We start from the raw sequence: 22,193 nt of genomic DNA on the forward strand, positions 1-22,193 counted from the left end.
AGATAATATCTTTTAATTTTCATCTTAAAATTTTGTTCTCCTTATCATCAAACATTGTATAATCAAATCCTTAAGCGCCATACGACTTCACGTCGGGGGTTTATATTTTCCATTGATAACTCGGATGTCAAGCTTAATTAACCCAATCAGGCGTGAAGTTGACAGTCGATTGATTACTCTATAGCGATTTGCTGCAACGCTAACACATATTCAAATATTGATATTCAAAACTGTATAAAATGTTGTTGCTGTTTCTCTGAACGTTTCTTTTGTAGTGTAAGATGTAGTGCTCGATCCTCTTTTTTTATGCAATGTAAATTATTTCTTGTGTCGTAAAACATGGACTGGTTGTCTCAACAATTTGACAATTTCATTTGCTCGTGTCTTTAGCCGTTTTTTATTGCTTTATATATTCAACTGACTGGTTAAGTGTCTATATAATAGAATCAGCACTTTAACGATGCCTATTGATGATGATTTTATTTACTTCATCTTTTTTTTGGAGAATTTTTTTTCTTTTAAAAAAAACACAGACATACAAAACAGACACACACGCACACGCACGCACGCACGCACGCACGCACGCACGCACGCACACACACACACACACACACACACACACACACACACACACACACACACACACACACACACACACACACACACACACACACACACACACACACACACACACACACACACACACACACACACTCGAGCTTTATTTATATAATAATCAATTCGTACCTCGGTATCTAGATTGTAACTTGATTTTAACATTCGATTTTTTGGTTTTTTGGTCAATCATTTAAAATGCACCAGTAAACCATTCTATACATAAAAATTAAAAATAAAATTGTTGATCTCAAATCGTGTCCAAGTCCCTTTAAGTGACCAAGGACACCAATCAAGCATGGAATCTTATTTGAATAAGACAACAGAATATATTATATTACAAAAGCATCACCAAAATCATAAAGTGTCTGTAAAAAATTATTTCCATAGATGGTAAATAAAAAATCCATAGATGGTAAATAAAAAATCTATCCATGGTTTGTGTGATTTTGTAAGCCGTTGTATCAATGAACACTTAAGAGATGTTAAAACGTGTTAACTTCAACCATTTTCAATTCTCCTGTAAAATATTCCAGTGTAATGACTGACATCTTTACTTCTTAGATTTCCACAAAACCCAAAACAATAAATAATTAAGGTCGGAATTGTTTCTATTTTCAGATTTGGTAGTGAAATGAAATAAAATATGATTTAGTTCCGGAATAAGCATAGTTTTAATGACAGTAACAATACCAATGGGGTAAGAATTTGTCGTGTCCATTGCTCAATCAGAACTATAATGTTTGGAATTTGTAAAATTATCGATAGTATTATGAAAATCTACCGAGAGCTGAATACCTACAAGATTAAATGTTGTTGACCCCAATTCCAATTTCTATCTTGTGTGATAATAAAACTTATATGAAATTTTTTTATCCAATCCAAATAATCTTTGTCTTAGATGTATTTATTTTAAGACCAGAAAAACTAAAAAATAAAATAAAAACTTCGATGATTTCTAGAGCTGCAAAAAGGGATTTTGGTGAACCAATAAGGACTAGTGACGTCTCATCTGCATATTGTGATATCTCATGTTCAATGTCATAATTTAAAGTACCTTTAATAGCTTTGTTTGTTTAATCATTATTGCTAGGATTTCTTCCAACATGATAAATAAATATGACGCGACAGGATCTCCTTGCATGCATCCCCTTTGTGCAATAAACCTTTATGATAGATGGCCGCACTGTAAAATAGATGCCCAAAAGTTTGTATTTTGTATTTAATCCACTAAATAATATTGTCTACAAAACAAAAATATTTAAAGACTTGGTATATGAATGACCATGACATAGAAGCATATTCTTTATCAGACAAAAGAGAATTGTTAAACTTCCAAAGCACATGCATGGATTAAATTTTAACTCAAGCAAAACATTGGAGTGATCAGACCTGTAACCCGGTTTAATGAAACAGGTTTCAACTAAATTTGACAGACTTTCAGAAATAAGAAAATAACTCAAGACGACCTTGCTTCAATGGAATTTTTGCGCCATGTGTAGGCTTTTTCGTCTGGATTTAGAACACTATAATAATTAAGAAGTTGCAAATCTTCCATAACTTCTTATACTTTTGTACAAGCCTTAGAGTTATTATCTCCACTGTAATTACAATACTCAGCGGGTAGTAGGTTATGCATTGCTATCTATTGACTTTAACAGCCAAACAAACGTCGGTAGACAGTCAGCAAGTTCAAGCATTTTTTTCTCAGGTAAATGAAAAATTCATTGAGTAGTCATTTAAAAAGCCAACAAACCATGAAAATACCACACAGCTATCGTATCTACACTGTTACATATATTTAAACTCACTAAGGTTTTCTGTAGCGGATCAGTTCACATATTGTTTTGGCCTAATATCATAAATGTATCCATCGCGCTTTTTAAAACAAAAAGTAATGAAATGCAATGCATATTTTGATTTACTTTCTAAATTATGTTTAAAAACAACATACTGTAATTACAATCCAAGACTATCCTGAATAATTATTGATGTTTGTTATCTTAATTAGTAAGCCTAGTTCCATAGCATTTTTTATGACGGTGTCAACACAATGTATAATTGTGTTTTGTTTTGTTTTGTTTTATACAATGTGATACCTTTAGTTATATAAATGTAGTCAACAATTGATACTGAAAAATCTTAAGTATGTATGTTCATAAAAATATTTTACACTATAGTCTGGTTGATCTAAAACATTCGTAACATTAGTTTAAAGTACAGCTTCAACAGCGTATATGAATAATTTTCTCAACTGAGAATAAAATAGGTCAACCTTAGTAGACATGAAGCAAAGTTAAAGATATTTCATTGGTTCTAACTCTTTAAAAAATGTCAGGGTAATCGAAGCGTAGATCGTTTGGAACTTGTGGGTATTGAAGGTAAAACTTTATCTTTCTATCAATAATTATAAGTTTCACGTTCATTGTTATACAAAACAGATGAATTCATGAAACCATTGAATATTAATGTATTTATCATTATCATAAATAATGTCCTAGCGTACTTGGAGCTCTCTCTTGTTTTTGTTTTTGTTTTATCTAAAAGAAGTTAAATAAAATGCACAAAGTGTTATAGCCATGTGATTAGTAAACAGTTAGTCTGTATAAAACATTCAATTTCAATTTTAGTAATTTGTAAAGGCTGCTTGATAAACAAGTACACAGATTCAGATCAGGAAGTAATAACTTGGTAACTAGGTCGTCATAATAAAAATATAAACTAAAACTGTTATGATACCATACTGATCATACAGAAACAACGCCCTTAGAAGAGCTTAAATCTTTGGTATCTTTTGTATCCGGATGGTCGAGTAAAGTTCCCCTACCATCTCTTCGTTTATCAATAAAGTGAAATAGGTGATAACATTCCAGTATTTCAAGAGAAATAAACTGAGTGAGATGTGCAATGGGGTTATAGTAAAGTGTATTTATAGCTTAATGTGGCGATATTGAGATGCTGCATTGTCAAGTATTTTGAGCTGCATGGTTTTCCACAATATTCTGACCTTACATCCCCCTTCCCCCTTATAAAAGGAAAATAAAATGCTGATACCTTTTAAAAAAAATAATTTTAAAGCTTTTTTTGAAATGTGTAAGTGGATGTCATAATTATGACGTTTATGACGTTAAGAAAAACTATTGAAATTTCATTGTTTACAAAAAAGTTCAATAATAACATTTTATGTATGCTATTTTGTAGCAGATATCATCTTTTAGAATATTCCCTAAAATTTTGAGAAATTAAAAAATGGTTAAATGTTTGTTTTTCTTGAATCTGATGCACAACATAGTTTCCATCTCCATAAATTACAATTCAATCATAAAGACTATACTGTGTTCGAGTATTTCACCAATTTTTTTAAAGTGTCAAAATTGTCATAACCTATGCTTTGTGATATACCCCCTCCCCCTCCTTTAAAAAAGAAAAAGGAAAAAAAATCTTGGAAAATTGAAATAACCAATTTCCATGTAGTCTATTGCTTGGTACATATTTAAAATATTGTAAATATTATTATACTTTATCCTTTTTTGATTACAAAAGAGTGAAAATAGCCCAAGATAGTAGTTACAATAAAATGCAAAATAAGTATACATTCTTTGAATTATTTTATCATTACCTTGAGGCCTACCAACATTTAGTAAGTAGATGGTTAAATTTTTAATCTCTAATTATATGCCTGGACAGGATACGCAGACCACTTACTTGTGTATGTAGCATTACATATTTTGGAATATTCTTTTATTCAATAATTGTTTCAGGCTTCTCCAATTTTTATTAGAATCCATAAAAAGGGAAAAAAACATTTTGACAATCACCTCCGAGCAATTTTTGTTTGTGCTTGTATACTAGTAAAAACTCATTAATCAAGATTTTTCTGACATTTTGATCCAAGACCCTTTGTAATACAATATGGTAATGTTAATCCTGGGTGTACATAAAATATTTCTACATAATGATATTCACATTTGCAGCTACACAACTACAAAACTATAGCTCATAATTTGTCCTTGCATCAAGTTTTTCTTTTTTACCAATGGTTAAGTAATTTAAAATATACATATATTTTGTGGACAGCAATATGTTTTCTACGATCGAAGTTAATATTGGGAACGTCCACGTCCAGTCGACAAACTGTATTGACGTAAACGTAGCAGGTGGTTTACACAATCAGTGTATGAACCACACGATGGCTGTAGGTAACAACACATCGGAAAGACCACATCACACAAACTATGCAATAGAAAGTATCAGGATTATTTCTTTCAACAACTGGCCTCAGTTCAAACATCAAACTCCACAACAACTAGCAGAAGCCGGATTCTTTTACGCAGGTAACTGAGATCAGTTCTCATTAAAAACAACGTTTCGATGACCTGTCAGCAGTTAACAAATTTAAACAGATTTCTATAACTGTTCTTTTAGGAACAAAATTCAAAGTTTAGCAATATTAAAATTTTATAATTATATAACATGTGTTCGGATTTTTCCCCCCTATACGTTAGAAAATATCTAGTGTGTTTAAAAACAGATACTTTATAAGAAACTATTAGTAATCATTAATAGCAAAGTGTCCTTATCGGGTAATTAAAGATTTTATTATATAAATAGTGCCTGTTTTGGAGGGTAACAGTTGAAATTGACACCCCGAGAAAACCATTGTCAACCGACGTGAAGCGGAGGTTGACAATGGTTTTCGAGGGGTGTCAATTTCAACTGTTATCCTCCCAAACAGGCACTATTTATTTTGTTATACTGAATGTCTTTTTTAAATTTTTAAGAAAATTTTACTGTTTTTATATAGGAATAACGTGAATTCTACAGCGAACCGTACGCGCATAATTTTCGCGCATGTAACATTTTTTAATGTTACCCGTTGCCAAGTGCGTTGCTAACGCTGAGGGTAATAGTAAATAATATTAACTGCGTCTTAACCAATCAGATTTCAGTATTTAACATGAAAGAATAACAATATTTATCATTCCATGATTTTTATATACATTTGGTATTTGCTTTTGTTCAGGATATGAAGATGAAGTTATTTGCTTCTACTGTAATGGACGATTGAAGAACTGGAAATCTAACGGGGTACCTTGGGTGCAACATGCTCGTTGGTTCCCCTACTGTCCTTTTGTCCGCATAGTTAAGGGGAATCAATTTATTCGTACTATACAGGATCGTTTCAGTCAACCCGATAATAAAACAGGTGGGATAATAGAACGCATTAAAATCTTTGCTGTCCAGTGAATTAACGTTATTTAAAGATGTATTCGCATCCAATTTATATCTTTCCTGTATATTGTTCCTTATTATCCTTTTTTTAATTTCAAGTTGTATGAATAATCATAAATTTTCCCATTTACAATTATTAGCTATCCTGGGAAAAGAATGTTAGCAGAACATATGCAAATATATACACATACAATGATAATACATAAAATACCAATAGCTTTTTTTTACAAACTGCAAAAATTTTCTCTTTAAACACAGATTTATTTCATTATCAAATAGTACATAAAAAAATGCTTTTTAACATAAGAAACCATAATATGTCGTGTTTATACTTTGTATGGTGGCTATATTTCTGCTCCTTACATGCAAGATAAATTATATCAACATGCGACTTATTTATGTTAACATGCAAGTTATTTAAGTTAACATGCGACTTATGTATGTCAACATGCGAGATAATTATGTTGACATGCGACTTATTAATGTCAACATGCGAGTTAATTATGTTGACATGCGACTTATTTAAGTCAACATGAGAGTTAATTATATTAACATAGGCGTTAATTATGTTAACATGCAAGTTTCTTATGTCAACATATCGCAGGTCGACATAAATATATTGCATGTTAACATACTTAACTCGCATGTTGACATAAATAAGTCGCAGGTTGACATAAATAAGTCGCAGGTCGACATAAATATATTGCATGTTAACATAATTAACTTGCATTTCACCATAACTCAGTTGCAAGTTGTCATAAGAATGCTGCATTTTGCATCCATGGTGTCCGAGTACGGCATTAGAAAGTCATTTTGCACATATAAAAATAAAATTCTTTATAAAGAGTTGTTATTTTTAATGTCAACATATTTATCTTGCATGTAGAATATTAATTATCTTGCATGTTGGCAATTTTTTTCTTGCAAGTTTGCATAATTTATCTTGCAAGTAGGGGGCAGAAATATGCCACCATAGATTTGTTCTAAAATCTACAAACATTAAAATTCTAAAATTTGTAAATGTTATATGCTACGAAATACAAAAATTTAATAAAAAAAACAAAACTAATTCTTGACTTTAATGCAATTTAGACAATTGATAAAAAAGATATCACGTTTGCTATTTTTATAATTGTGATATTGAAATTATTGTGGTTTTTTTTTAACTTCACATGTTCACATATCTAGTTCGATTTTTCCTTCAGAATTGAGGATTTTTCTTAAAAGGTTTCAAATGTAGTATGCCGCTATGAATCAAGTTTTTAAAACATAGTGTTTTTTTTAATACTTTAACAAAGTATTATTTCAAATTGATTGTTGAGCAAAATAGTACCAGATATTTTGCCTTGTCAATAGTTATTATTTTACATTCTTTATTAATTTACATTCTGGAAAGCTACAAAACACTTCTATAAGAAAAATATGATTCTCTGATAAATTTTAGATATAATTAAGGTCAACATCTAAATTACAAAAATAAATGTCAAATATTTCCAATATAATGATTTTTTTTTCAACCGGGAATCTTCTTACGGCCTCTACACTATGTGCTCTGGGTATTCATATTTAGCATTTTCTAATGCTCCGAAACACTGTTATTATGAACCGTGGGTTTCAACAAGGCTTACAAAAAAACTCGCAATATTTGGCTCGCAACAAATGGTATTATTCAACAGCATTGTGACTGATTACATTTAAAATGATACATAAAATAGTTGGTCTAGTATATAACAGTATATGTATAGTTCTGTCAGTGACTTTTTTTTTATAGGTTTGGAGGAGGAAAACCGCCAATTAAAAGAGCAGAAGACCTGTAAGATCTGTTTAAATGCCGAGGTGGGGGTCGTTTTCCAGCCCTACGGACACCTGTGTTGTTGTGTGCAGTGTGCTTCGGCTCTCAAAAAGTGCCCGATCTGTAGAAAACAGATTTCTGGCTCCGTGCGCACCTTTATTCCTTAGAATAATTCAGCATTGCTTCGCGGTTTATAAAGCGATAACTATATTATGTTATACTTGTATAAATAGGTAGAAATTGAATTCAGTGCTGAAATGGATAACAAGGATAAAAGGTAATACACATTTTAATAAGTCTGATTGCTTTATCATTGTGTCTTAATGTTAATCACGCATCAGAAACATTCCATTTTACCTGTACATGATAAGCTTCAAGTTTGCTTTTCAGTTTTATAATAGTTCCACTATATTTTGTGATACAATATTATTTTTAAAAAAACTATGATGCATTGTCATAGGAATTGCATCATATGATATATATTAATAATTACACCCATCGAGGAAGTCGAATGATAAATGATGAATGAGATTAAATTGGTATGTACAACATACTTGTTACTTAAAAGGGAAAAAAAGCTACTTTATTAATACAGTGGAGAACAAAATGCTACGATACAAAAAAATTTAACTGGATAAGCATTTTAGAACCTCCATTCAATGAAAACACTATCAAATACTGCATAGGTTGGTTCCAACAATCAAATCTTATAAGGTTATTATCTTATTTAAATTAGGCTTACATATTATTTTCTTTGCAACTTATGTAAATTTGAGATAGAAACAACAGAACATTTGTTTACGGAATTTTCCTGACGAATAGAATTGAAGAGCTGTTTCTAACAAAATTCAATGTTCCTTTTAATTTGCGTTTGATAAAACTAGCATACGTTTGGTAAATACATGTATAATAATAAAGATGTAAACACAATTCTTAAAGACTAGTGTAAAACACTACATTTTTTTCAATGTAAATTAAAAACTTAAAAATAACGACCTTTTACTTTATATAAAGTGATTTCTGACAAATTTCTGATTGAAATTTTGCTGTTAATTTTTGCTAATATTTAGAATATGAATGATTTTAGAAAACAATACAGTATATGGGCTGTTTCAGGTAGCAATTAAAATATGTATTATTGTGTTTCTTAATTATATGAGTTGTTTCAGGTAGCAATTAAAATATGTATTTTTGTGTTTCTGAATTGTCACTTTATACGAATTACATGTAGACGTATTTATGTAGCCGTTTTATGTATATTTTTGATGAAGAGTATGTTTGTTTGTCTGTCTGTATGTCTTTCTCTCCCATTAACCTGTAACTGATAACTGTTTTTCAAAGTATAATGACTTCAAAAAATTTATGATGGTAAACATATAACAAAGTGAAAGTCAAGTGCAAAAACTCCACTTGATGTATCATCCATTTAAATTTGAAGAAGACAGAACGAACAAAATCTTAAATAATTATGGCAATCAAAGGTGAAAAACTTTAACCAACTCCAAAAACCTTGATCTCCAGCATCTAAACTTCATAGCCTAGATTCAGCATCCCAGTTTGTGAAGTCCATAAATATTCTTAGATGCGCCGTCCATGCAAGTGTAGTGAAGTTAGGAACTGTAGTAACTTGCATGTGGGACCTGTCCCAAAATATTGATCCGGACGCAAACGCCGATGGTATAGCATACACTCACCTTGACTTCTTTTGGCGAGACCGAAAATTGATAATTCTGTACATTCTTAAACTTAGAAAGTAAGCCCTCAATTTTTTTTCCAAGACGTTAATTGTACTTTTAAAACAGTAATTTTTATCTACTCATCATTGTTAACACAACCAATGTCATTCTTAAGAAAACTGCAAAAATTCGCCATGTCATCAGCTAGCTTTCAATGATTACTCTGTATATTCATATCTCTAAATGAAGCCTTTTTTCAATAAAGGTTTATATTCTATATATAATGCGACATGCATGTTTTAGTTACACTGTTCCCCCGATTATGTTATGAAATTTTTTATCCCTCTTTTCTCATTTTAACTGTTAGAGGCATTGTCAAAAAATACAAATCTTATTAATACTGGTAGCCCATATTCTTTATCCAACAACTTTAAAGATGTTTCGATATTGTGAACTTCCTCATCCGGCCATCTAAGGAATTTGAAAAAAAAACATTCTGTGGAATCATTAGAATTCGTGGTGCCTAAATTTTCTTGGTATTCGTGGGTACCCCTTGCCCACAAATTTACATCCTCAATGAAAACAATATTAAAGATTTAGCTTACCTACTCAAACTGAAAACTGACACATCCACGAAATTACATCCCCACAAATAAGCAAAAAATCCACAATCCACGAAAATTGGCCCCCACGAAATTAAATGATTCCACAGTAATAAATCAGATGCTTATCTGAAAACTAGAAGTTAGCGCAGTCTGATGTTACGTGTAATTATTACCATTTTTAAAAATTATCCTTGACTAATCATTTGTTATCCTAGTTTCTAAATTACACAAAGATGTGACTATGCATGTATATCACTAGAAAGTACCATAAAAAGTATGTTTTACACTAAAAATGCGTGGTAAATAAGTATCACTAGTTAAAATGAAACATAATTGAAAAATTGCCATATCATGTCTTAAAGTCTGTAGAAATAAAGGTGATTAACAAATGTAATTTGTCAGTACTTTCCGACCAAAACAAAAACAACCCTGAGCTCAGCCAAAAAAGTACGAGAAGGTGCGATGGAATAAATGGCGTGCCGCATTTCAGTAAAAAATAGAGCAATATTTACAAAACTTACATTGGTATTATTTTCACGTCATATGGACAGAGCTGGTTAAATCTGAAACAAGCAAGCAGTGCAAAAAGACAGACATACGAATTAGCTGGAGCACTAGTGCTTATATTTCAAAGTAATCCTACTCATGATTCTGATCATGTGCATGAAAAGCAAAAGGACCCAACAAAGATGCTAGGACCCAGTGCTCTAGCAATAAACAAGCGGACTTAAGTTAGCATGTTCGTATTACTGGCTCTCTGGGTCTTGAAAACAACCCATTCATTTTCATTACTGTCTTTATAAGACTAGGATGCTTTTGTCAAGTTTTTCTAAAAATTTTTGAGTCGTTCAAGACGATAAAAACACGGAAAAATAAAAGCATTTCAAAGAGTGGTTTAATCAAGAAAATAATCATCAAACTTATTCCAGCAAGTCCTGTTTCATATGTACACAAGGCATTGCATTTACAATATTGATAAAATTAAATTAATAGAAATTTGGCAAATAAAATAAGGCAGGATACTTTTTCAATTTTTGAAAGTGTGCGCAGCATACATAAAGAATGATTAAATCAGAAAACACATTATAATAAAAGTTCTTTTTCAACATATAAAAGTCACTGCAATTGCATAAAGTAAATTCAAGAAAAATGATTTTCTCAGTATAAAATCAATCTACATCAGGACTTCCTATGGGATAAATGTTCTCACGGTGCCGCGGATCTCAGCCCTACAGATTGGACACTGCCGGACGGCGGGGGCACACATCACACAGCAGCAAAGGTGTCCACAGGGCAGGAACACCACCCCCACCTCAGCATCTAGACAGATCTTGCACGTCTTCTGCTCACGTAACAGCCGGTTCTCCTCCTCCAGATCTATAAATAGACAAGGTTACATCACATCTATAAATAGACAGTTACATCTGATTTATAAATAGACTAGGTTACATTTGATATTTATGTATAAATAGGCAAAGTTTTCATCAATCTGTTCATTAGACACACAGATTGACACATTCACAAACAGATTATATAATAGAACATCCACATACATTTATGAAATGAATCTAGTTTCTACCTATGTTAGGCCACCTAAAATTAATTCTACATATAACAACACTTCAAAATACCTAACCTATGACGGAGAGCGATAAAATTAAAACAAACCAATTTTCAAACAAATGATCTTTTTCATTTACATATATATAAATCGAGTGAGTATTCACACTACAAATAGGTTATCTCTTTTATATTGATCTCTTCTGATAATCCCCTTGAGTATCTGATTTATAGTCCATAATGTGCTCTAAGCATTTGGAATTTCTACAGACTACAGTATTTTAGTAAAATATCAAACTGAAAAATATCAAATTAAAATCAGGGTTTGTATGTTTTTTTTAAAACTCAATTTCTCCTAAACCTACGTGCATGGGTTACATTAAATGAAGAATTCAATTCAGACAGCCTTATACATAACTTGTATAACTGAAGAATGATTGGTGGTTTTTTGAAAATGATTGGTTGGGAACATATGCTTTGTTTGATAAGTACATCTGAGTGGATGATATGGAAGAATGTAATTCAAATGTTTTTACAATGTAATTAAAATGTAATTACAAATTCAAAGTAATTTTTTTGTTTACCTTTGGATCCCGGTTCTACTGTAGTGTTAGATGACGTTCCTCCTGTAAAGACAACAATAACCATCAGTGAATCAAACTTCTAACTCACATAATATCAAATAAAAAAAAATTAAAACTAAAATATGTTGAAATCTCAATTCAGCATTTTATGTGCAAGACCGCATAAGCTCAATCTGACACACTATAATTACATGGGAACATAATCAATTTTTAAATTTATCTTATTGCAATTTATTTAGCCAGAAACAGTTTAAAAATCCATCACATTCTGATACATGTATGTCACTAAATGTTGCATACTTCAAAAAATACTTTTAAAGAAACAAGCCTTAGAATAAAATGATTTGTTAATTCATACCAAATCAATCAACTAAGAAATTAGATTTAAGTATTTCTGTGTATGACAACTTAATTTACGTACCTGAGATAGGAGCACGTTGATTGGTCCTGGTAGGTGATGGGTCAGAGCGGGGTGGAGAGATATCTAGAGGGATATCTGGAGGGATTTCCGGCGGGATATCTGGAGGGATATCCATGGTTCCCAGGTCATGTGAGGAGGACACATTGAGGGCCCCTGGATTTTCCTCCAATGTCAGGACCGCATTCAGTAGAGCCTCAGCAGTCGGATAGTCGTCACCTAAAAACACACATCATAGAGAATGACAGAGGGGTATTTGTCTTTATAGTCTCAGCAGACTATAAACATGTACATGAAACAAGAAGGCTATTTGACTTCATAGAACTGATCAGTGAAGATTGAAGAATAGCAACAGTTGGACAACGGAGAATCACAAAGAGTGAACATCAGCTACAATTAAATTATTTTTTCCAAAAACTGTATTCAAAAAGTGTACTTGACAGAGAAATTTTAATAAATAATGTTCCAGTAACCAATCTCTCTCTCTCTCTCTTAATTAACTGCTGTTCCAGTAAACTCCCCCTACCTGTTTCTCTCAGTCTCCTCTCTATGACCTGCATCACGCTGTTCCGACTAACCCCCGTCTCCAGAACAGCTCGAACCATGGGCAGCTCCATTCGAGCGCGGACCTCGCGAGCCTCAACTTGATGTTCTAAGAGAAAGAGGTCAACAAGTTTTTTTTCATTAAAAGGTAAGAATTGCTTCATCCATATTTTCATTTATTAGTTCAACTCAATGTTTCTGTGTATGGTAACATTGATAAATGTCTCAATAAATGATCTTTGACCTTTGTTATTCATTTTTTTCATGTACCAAATTGTAAAAGTTTAAGACACCAAAAAAAAATCAACTCAGTTCATACCATTGTCATATCATCATCAGCTTGTTGAATATTCGTGGAAAATTATTTATTCAGCTAGTTAGTGTAGATTTGATTTAGCACCTTTCTACATGTATCTATTTAACAAAGATGCATGGATATAATTATATGCCTCATAAATAGCCATGAACTTGATTTGGCAGAGACCACCTTTTTTCATAGATTCTTCAATAAGTTAACAGCCAAATACAGGATGTTTGCAGTATGTGTACATGTACATGATGTCAGATAATTGGAATTTTTCAGATGCTTACTTTAATCCTACAAAGTCATGTATGAACATTCAACAAGATACACATTTTGTATAATCTTACCTGGAGTGCTATTAAGGTGACTAAATCTTTCCTGTGTGCTTTGTATAAACTGGTCCCCCTTCACCGTACGGACAAAAGAACAGCGGGGGAACCAGCGAGCATGTTCTGACCAGGGGTCATCCCCAGGCTCCCAGTTCCTAAGACCCCCGTCACAGTAGAAACACTTTACATTGTCACCAAAACCTGGTAAAAATACAGTACAGAATGGAAATACTTCAAATTTTCACCAAAACCTGGTAAAAATACAGCAGAGAATGGAAATACTTCACACTATTATCAAAACGTGAACAAAATCTACACAGAAAATCTCTGATCAAATATTCTGTACAGAAACTGATGAATTACTTAATATGTGTGTATGTACTGTAAATGTGAAGATATTTGATACTGGAGATGTTTCTCAAAATCTATCAACCAAACAGTTTCAAACAAATATTGTGTCCTTTTACTCAATACCATGCTACATGTACATATGTGTGATTACTTCCACAAAAACAACTTTATTATCTCTTCCTTAACTATAACTTGGCCCTTTTTATGGACAAAGTTAACTTAAAAATTTAAAAGTTCAATTGAAACAGATGTATCCCATAAATGAATTGGTATATTGCTGATACTGCCAAAAAATTTTATTTATAATTCTAATAAAGATGTCCAAAGTGAATTCCCAGTTACCTGCGTAGAAAAATCCAGCAGCGGCCAGCTGTTGTGGTGTCTGATGTTTGTACTGCGGCCAGTTATTGAAAGAGGTCAACCTGGTACTTTCCACCGCAAAGTTGGCGTGCTTCGGTCGGTCTGTGTTGATACCTAAAGCTTCCATGTGACCCAGACTCTGGTTGTTGGAGCCTCCTCCCACGTTGATGCGGTGTGCGGGCTGGATCGGGGTCATTCGTACGTTTCCCACATTGACCCCCAGGATGAAGGGGCACCTGGGGAACTTGTTTTTGTGCTCGATGTGAGGTTTCTCACCGACGTCCCAGTCCCGCAGAATCCCGCGACAAAATACACACTGTACTCGGTCACCTACGCCTAAAAAAAACACAAAAAACAACAAGCTTGACATGGAACTCAAAAATAAATGATTTCATGTTCACCCAGGCTCTTCTTGTTTGTAACATTGTCACGCTATAAGAAGTTCTCATCAATCAATCAGAACCCCTGAAGAGTCAGTTATGACCAGTTCTGTATGTACATACTAACAGTACGTACACTTGTAATTAATAAAGGTGCAGAATGTATTTTTGGCTTTATAAAATTATATCAGCAAACTGATAAAACCCTCTGTCTAACGAAATTAAAAATGATGTTTCAGAAACATAAACTATTAATTGCATGAATGTATAATTGTTTGAGATACACATACGTCATGTATATGAGGTTTTATGCTCCCAGGAAAAATTTATAGGGATAATTCTTCATTTCTTCCTCCTCATCATAAATAAACCATGTACAAACTCAACGTCTACACACCTGTATAAATGAATCCAGACCGGGCCAAATCATTGGGCCTCACATTGGCCGTGGGGGGGAACTCCCTGAATGTGTCCAGGCGGTTCTTCTCGTACCGTAGGAAGCTTGGATTTCCCATCAGCTGGGCGGGCTCCAGGGGGGGTGTCTCGTTTTGGGGGGAGGAGATTCCCCCACTTTGGGAGCGAGGGAGGCTAGCAACAGCAGGCTGAGGACCTGTCAATCAAAGACCTGTCATTATAAGTCATACAGGGAGGTCATGTTGACTGATTTATACTTTTAACCTTCGTACTGGTCAAATTTGACAGATAGACAATTCATACTTCATTTAGCATCATTTATAGTTCATTGATTTTAGGTATAATGTATAAAGAATCAAATTATATTTATATGATGAACATAATTTTGACCTCTATATGAAGATATTAATTTAAATATGACACACATGAATTGATAATTAAGGTTTTCATATCATTCGCATCATTTTTTTTAAAAAATCATTTTCCAACTAAAAATGAGTATAATATACAATGTGTAATGGTTAAGCTATCCCAGTTTCCTTTTTAAGTAGAAATATCTTTTAAAAACTTTGGTCCACATTTTAAATATGTTTGCTCTGTGTACTCTGCAAAAAAGACCCTTTTTACACAAAATATCAGCCTTTTCACCAACCTGATAATCCTATGCTAAACCTTTGTGGTGGCTGTTCCAGTGACCCTCCCTCCTGGCTGTTACTTCTGCCTCTCCCACTATCCCGAGATCCAGTTGACCCTATAGACGAATCCCTGGATCCACCAGGGAAATTGTTGGATCCCGACGTGGAGTCTGAAGTGTGGCTCATGCTCCTTCTTCTTCCCGAGATCACAGGGGTATTATCTTGCTCAGCGAATCTCGTGAGATCTCTATCCTGCTCAACGTGTGGCCTGACTAACAAGTGACTGATTCTTTGAAGAGCCGGCAGAAGTGGTTCCTCCAACAAATGACTATAAATTGGAATATTGTTTGTTTCACTTTGGTTGACGATTAAAGGGCAATTAGCATTTAGCTTTTTGTGAACCGATTTAACCTCTTCACCCGGGGACCAGTTTTCTTTCTCTGAGTGACAGAAATAACAGCGAACTTTATCTTCGATGCCAGTGTAGAAGAATCCTTCCTCAGCCAATCGAATCGCAAATACTGTCCCGTTCCAGTCCTTGTAGGTATATAGCCTATTAAGCTCACTATTGCACAGTTTTCTGATATTCAAATCTGAGTCTGAGATTGAAAAATTCTCCAAGGTATAAATCAATTCCTCATCCATAGTACATAGAATATAATGAAACACCAGTCATATTTTTTCATTAGAATAAAACAAAATACAAATATTACCTAATATTTTAAAATTATTGTTAATATTTATTTTGTTCTTAATGGATGCTTCCGAAACACTCGGAGTAGTCAAGATCACTTTTGCTTGGATCGTGATGACTCACAAAAAAAGAATTCCTCATGCAGTAACACCTATGCTTTCCGACTGTCTTAAATTTCTGCTTTGGATTCGCCCAGACTTCACTTTTATACCCCTTTAAAAGAACTGATTGGATAAAGTATGCTGGGTCATGGAAATTTGCTGACGCTGAAAACAGTTTTATAGTTTGATTGTTCTGTAGTTCATTGGAACTATTAAGAGAGTTTTCTGTATCCACAACCAACAAAAGCAAAAAAACAAGGGAGAGCCTAAAAGTGAATCTTGCGAGTCCTCGGCCAGTTAAAGACCGTATTCTGTAAGGAGAATGTCCAAGAACAAAATTAATCCAACAAGGGTCGTCACAAAATACTTCAGGCAGTGTAGATTTGGGATCGTCAGGGTAAGAAGGTATGCTCAAAGAAAAGATTTGACTATGCAACAATGTCTCAAAACTTGTTACCAGCTTTTCTATTACTAGAAATGTATATTCATGAAGAGATTCCACAAAACAAGAGCGATCAAAACACAGGGAAGACTCAGTATTTCTCAGGGGAGGCAAATAGATCTCTGACGACTCGGAGGGATCTACTTTCCCAGAGGGATGGATATCAGAATACTCCGGTCTCCCTTTCTCCGGGACTGATTCAGGTTCCTGATCTTTTAGATCTGGTTCCGGATTTGTCGGGTGTAAACACTGGTTGCTAAGCGATGATTGGTCCTTCCAAGGAATGGTCATGATGTGTTAGTTTGTTCCCTTGACTACAGGCGGGGGTCATATTTAGATTTCCTGAAATGGATTAAAAAAGAGTGAATTAAAAAAATCATAAGGATGTGTGGTATCGTATGAGTTTCCTCACCTACCCTTTTTGTAAGACCTATATCCTTATTTTTTTTTTAAATCAGGATCAAAATCCCCTACCTTTAAGGTAAGGTTTGTGGCTTGCATTTTTTTTAGAGGTTGTACCAAGTTACATACCATTTTGTTCACTATACTAAAGTATGGAACGCCATAGCTGCCTTAAGATCAATTTCATATTATATGAACTGGTATCTTATTTATATGCAATAGTAATATCATTATATGCAGTGGTAACATCATTATATGCAGTGGTAACATCATTACATGCAGTGGTAACATCATTATATGCAGTGCTAACATCATTATATACTATTATATCACCATTATATTCAGGGGTAAAATCTTTATATGAAGTGGTAACATTATTACGTTATGTCGTAAGATTATTATGTGCAGTAGTTTATTCATTATATGCTATGAATAAATCTTTATATGATATGATAAACTCATTTCATACAGAGCTAATCTCATAATGAACTCTTGTTCAATCGTTAGGTTATATGGTACACTCTTCATGTGCAATTGCAAAATCCTTTTATGCAGTGCAACTTCTTGACATTAGGTGATAAGTTCATTATATGCAGTACTAACATCATGTTATGGTGTATTAAAACCATTATGTATGGTGGTAAAACCTTTATGTATTGTGGTGAAAGCTTTACATGCAATTGTAAATCCTTTATATGATGTGACAATTTTATAATATGCCTGTTGAGTCATTGTATTATGAGGTCAGTTCTTTACATGATGTGATCATTTCATTATATGGAGTGGTAACTTCTTTTTATGCAGTCGTAACTCTTTATGATGAGGTTGTAAACTGGTTCTCGCTGAAAAGTTTTAATGGGGAAGATGTCCAGTTTTATTTTTAAAAAGATGCCGCGCTCTTTGTGACGATGCACATTTCCTGGTCAACTTGTCGTTTGTTTCGAAGAGAGAGAGAGAGAGAGAGAGAGAGAGAGAGAGAGAGAGAGAGAGAGGTGTGGGAGGAGGTGGGTCCGGGGCTAATTTTAAGTAATTTCATGGAAATTTTAAGAAATTTTAATTTTTCTGGGGCGGGGTCCTCCCCACGACCCACCCCCGTTCAAGACCCCCATGCATTAAACAAATTAAAACATTAAACAAATTGTAAAATTGTTTCACTGAAAAATGTGTTTCATGGCATATCCGATTTTTGTTTCAAAGAGGCATATTTTTAAAGATTAAACTTCGAAAAAAAAAACTCCGAAGTTAAAAAACGGTGTTTTAAATCTTAGCAAACTTTATCGTGTCTAGTATAGCCGAGTGGTTATGCAGGATGTCCGAATAATCACTAACTGCTTGGTATTTTTTAAATTAATTTTGAAAAGGTAATACCCCTATTCCGATGGTTTTGAAAATAAATGATGTCGGGATAAATAAGTTTCAAAACGCTTGTCATTGTAATATTTTACATGTGTGCTGATTTTTTCAACGTTACCGACTTTGTTCACATTATAAACATTTGTAGCTGCAGATCTGCAGCTTAAACATTTGCTGCTGAACGAGGAAGTAACGCATTAATCGATAAAGTTAATGTATCTTTTTTTTGTAAAATATGTCGTTTTCAAAATATATATACATATTGTTCGACATCGTTAAAAGCAAGCCGTGCAATAATGTATGAATCAGCAAAATACGGATAAGTTTGTTCCAAGCACCATGGTTTATATGGATGCTATTAAAATTATTTTAAATAACAATCAAGAGCAAAGTAACTCCTCAATTTAAACGTTTTTGAAGAGACAGAATTAGATTTATTAATTCAAAAAGCTCCAAAAAATTACATACATATTTAAAACACGATAGCAAGTAGAAATCAAATTGTTCTATGTTCCAATATCAAGATACATAAAGTGATCTTCCTAACTGTATACGCGGATCTAGAAGCAGAGGGGGTATACTATTTCTACAAAGTACAATCATTTTTTGAAATTTATTTTACTTTTAAAATTAAACGCGTACTCTACTAAAAGTTCATTCGATTTATCACACATCGATGTATCAAGAACAGAGAATATCTCTCTCTCTCTCTCTCTCTCTCTCTTCAAAATAAACGACAAGTTGACCAGGAAATGTGCATCGTCACAACGAACGCGGCATCTTTTTAAAAATAAAACTGGACCTCTTCCCCATTAAAACTGTTCAGCGAGAACCAGTTTACAACCTCATCATAAAGAGTTACGACTGCATATAAAGAAGTTACCACTCCATATAATGAAATGATCACATCATGTAAAGAACTGACCTCATAATATAATGACTCAACAACGGCATATTATAAAATTGTCACATCATATAAAGGATTTACAATTGCATGTAAAGCTTTCACCACAATATATAAAGGTTTTACCACCATACATAATGGTTTTAATACACCATTACATGATGTTAGAACTGCATATAATGAACTTATCACCTAATGTCAAGAAGTTGCACAGCATAAAAGGATTTTGCAACTGCACATGAAGAGTGTACCATATAACATAACGATTGAACAAGAGTTCATTATGAGTTTAGCTCTGTATGAAATGAGTTTATCATATCATATAAAGATTTATTCATAGCATATAATGAATAAACTACTGCACATAATGATCTTACGACATAACGTAATAATGTTACCACTTCATATAAAGATTTTACCCCTGAATATAATGGTGAAATAATAGTATATAATGATGTCAGCACTGCATATAATGATGTTAGCACTGCATATAATGATATTACTATTGCATATAAAAAATATACCAATTCATATAATATGAAATTGACCTTAAGGCAGCTATGGCATTCCATACTAAAGTCTTTTTTCTCATGAAATTCAAATGAATTTTGCCCGTCCCGTTTTATAACTACATAAGGTCAAAGTTCATGATTTCCAATTTTCATTTTGATGAAATGTAAACATTTTCGTGAAAATATGTACATTTTATATGTGACTTTTATGGGGGTTATTTATGCTTAAAATGTTCGAAAATAATATCACTATTAATATCATGATTCACTTTTATTAACTTCTGATGAACTATCTAAAAATAGACTAAAATGCAACAAAAGTCTTAATTTTGGACAACTGTTATGTAAACGAAAACATCTTATTTGAAACCTTTCCAAGTCCACCGATTTCAGGAAAAACGTATCTTAGAATATGTGTTATCTGATGTTTCTAAAACGCTATTCAAAACCATATAATGCGGATTTCTTTTTTGTGGAAATTGATAAAATGCATGTGTCCTCTTATTTTTTTATTGACACTAAAAAAACCCGCGAAATAAAAAAAAACTGAAATCAACTATGACGTCATATAAATTTTGACGTCATAACTAAATAAAGGGTAGTTGGTGTTACGTCACAATGAAAATGTGTGAGTTATCTCCCTGTAACCGCAAACCTTACCTTAATGGAAGTTGATTGCCACGCATCTCCTTTAGGTCAATAAAATTATACAAATACCCAAAAGTTCTACATGACATTGTGTTCTATTCTGAATGTTTTGTTGGCTTTTTCACATTGTGCGAGGTATAGATGTTCGTAGAGTGAAATGACTTTTCCAGTTGACAAGCATTGTTACTTTAAGTTAGGATGGTGTTTGTTAGTGCATATAGAAGAAAATAAACTTAAGGTAAACATGTTACATACAGTTTTGTACAGTAGATAAATTATCTTAGAAGAGAATGGTACAGTCTGTCCCAAGATATTTTTTGTGGCATATTTTCTTAAATTATTCGATATTTATAAATACCTCTTGGTTCAGACAATATTGTTGCATTCAATAGACTAAGTATGAAAAAATCCCACGATTTATCTTGGGACAGACTATAGTATTTTCCCTGTTTAATCTGAAATTTACTGATTGGAAGGGGGTATCCCAAAGACATTGTACGTGGATACCCTGTGTTGCTATAATACAATATACTACAGGGTGAACTTTTCCCACAGAAACACGCACATGTGATCCGCGCGCCAAAATTTTACTGCAGTACCAACTTCCCATAGGCCCAAGCTTATTAACATAAACCCCGTTGCGCACCTCGCATTCTTGGGCATTATGAATGGCAACATTCCAAATATTCCCCACCCTTAACTAGCATCCAAACATGGGAGCATAAGCAGTCATTCACTAAGAAGGACATTTTACTTTATGAATAGACCTTGGTAAAAATCTGGGAATCCCCTTGGCCGCATATAGGAAAAAGAGCCCAAACGAAAGAGAGGAAAACGGCGCGGTGTAACATAAACCTATCTGCACCTCGCATTCGAAAGACAACTTTTCACATTCTTACCTTTCATAAAAACATTATCGACATCGTTAAGAATCAAACAAAGATTTCTGGTTGAATGTCTTCTTTAAGTAAATTTCTCTACCAAGCTGAAGCAGCCCAATCGCTGGGATCATAGGTAATTTAGCGGTGTCCAGTCAAACCGAGCACAGACTATTTCACTTACACGACGTACATTCGTATACATACAAAAAGATAACGCGCGTACAAAAACAACTTATCTCGTGGTCCCAGTTATAACAAAGTCATTTAAAGATATAAAATGAATGATATCTTAATTAATTTATAAAGCACATATCAGAAAAAGAAATTTTAGAAAGTTTTTTTTTTCTGATCAACAATAAATTAACTGTTGGGTGCATTTTTAAAACTGAAGAAAGTGCTTTAAAATGTTTCCTGTATATACAGATATGATGTTTCAAATAACTTATTATTGAATTAGT

At 33.2% G+C, this 22,193-nt stretch overlaps 2 protein-coding genes across 2 annotated transcripts; one reads left to right on the forward strand and one right to left on the reverse strand.

The window, feature by feature from the left end:
* The first annotated feature begins 2,878 nt into the window (after positions 1-2,878).
* Positions 2,879-10,493, forward strand: LOC117691893 (baculoviral IAP repeat-containing protein 7-B-like). Its single transcript, XM_034478807.2, has 4 exons — positions 2,879-2,996; positions 4,693-4,949; positions 5,639-5,821; positions 7,619-10,493. Exons 2-4 carry the CDS (start codon positions 4,697-4,699, stop codon positions 7,804-7,806), a joined length of 624 nt encoding a protein of 207 aa, XP_034334698.2. The 5' UTR covers positions 2,879-2,996; positions 4,693-4,696; the 3' UTR covers positions 7,807-10,493.
* Positions 10,494-10,797: 304 nt separating this feature from the next.
* Positions 10,798-21,903, reverse strand: LOC117691872 (baculoviral IAP repeat-containing protein 7). Its single transcript, XM_066071979.1, has 9 exons — positions 21,754-21,903; positions 15,816-17,377; positions 15,147-15,359; positions 14,352-14,705; positions 13,677-13,859; positions 13,009-13,134; positions 12,486-12,701; positions 12,065-12,106; positions 10,798-11,297 (listed from the first exon to the last, which is right to left on the reverse strand). Exons 2-9 carry the CDS (start codon positions 16,441-16,443, stop codon positions 11,110-11,112), a joined length of 1,950 nt encoding a protein of 649 aa, XP_065928051.1. The 5' UTR covers positions 16,444-17,377; positions 21,754-21,903; the 3' UTR covers positions 10,798-11,109.
* Between the last annotated feature and the right edge of the window lie 290 nt (positions 21,904-22,193).

The sequence above is a fragment of the Magallana gigas genome, chromosome 9, assembly GCF_963853765.1.
Source record: "Magallana gigas chromosome 9, xbMagGiga1.1, whole genome shotgun sequence".
NCBI lineage: Eukaryota > Metazoa > Mollusca > Bivalvia > Ostreida > Ostreidae > Magallana > Magallana gigas.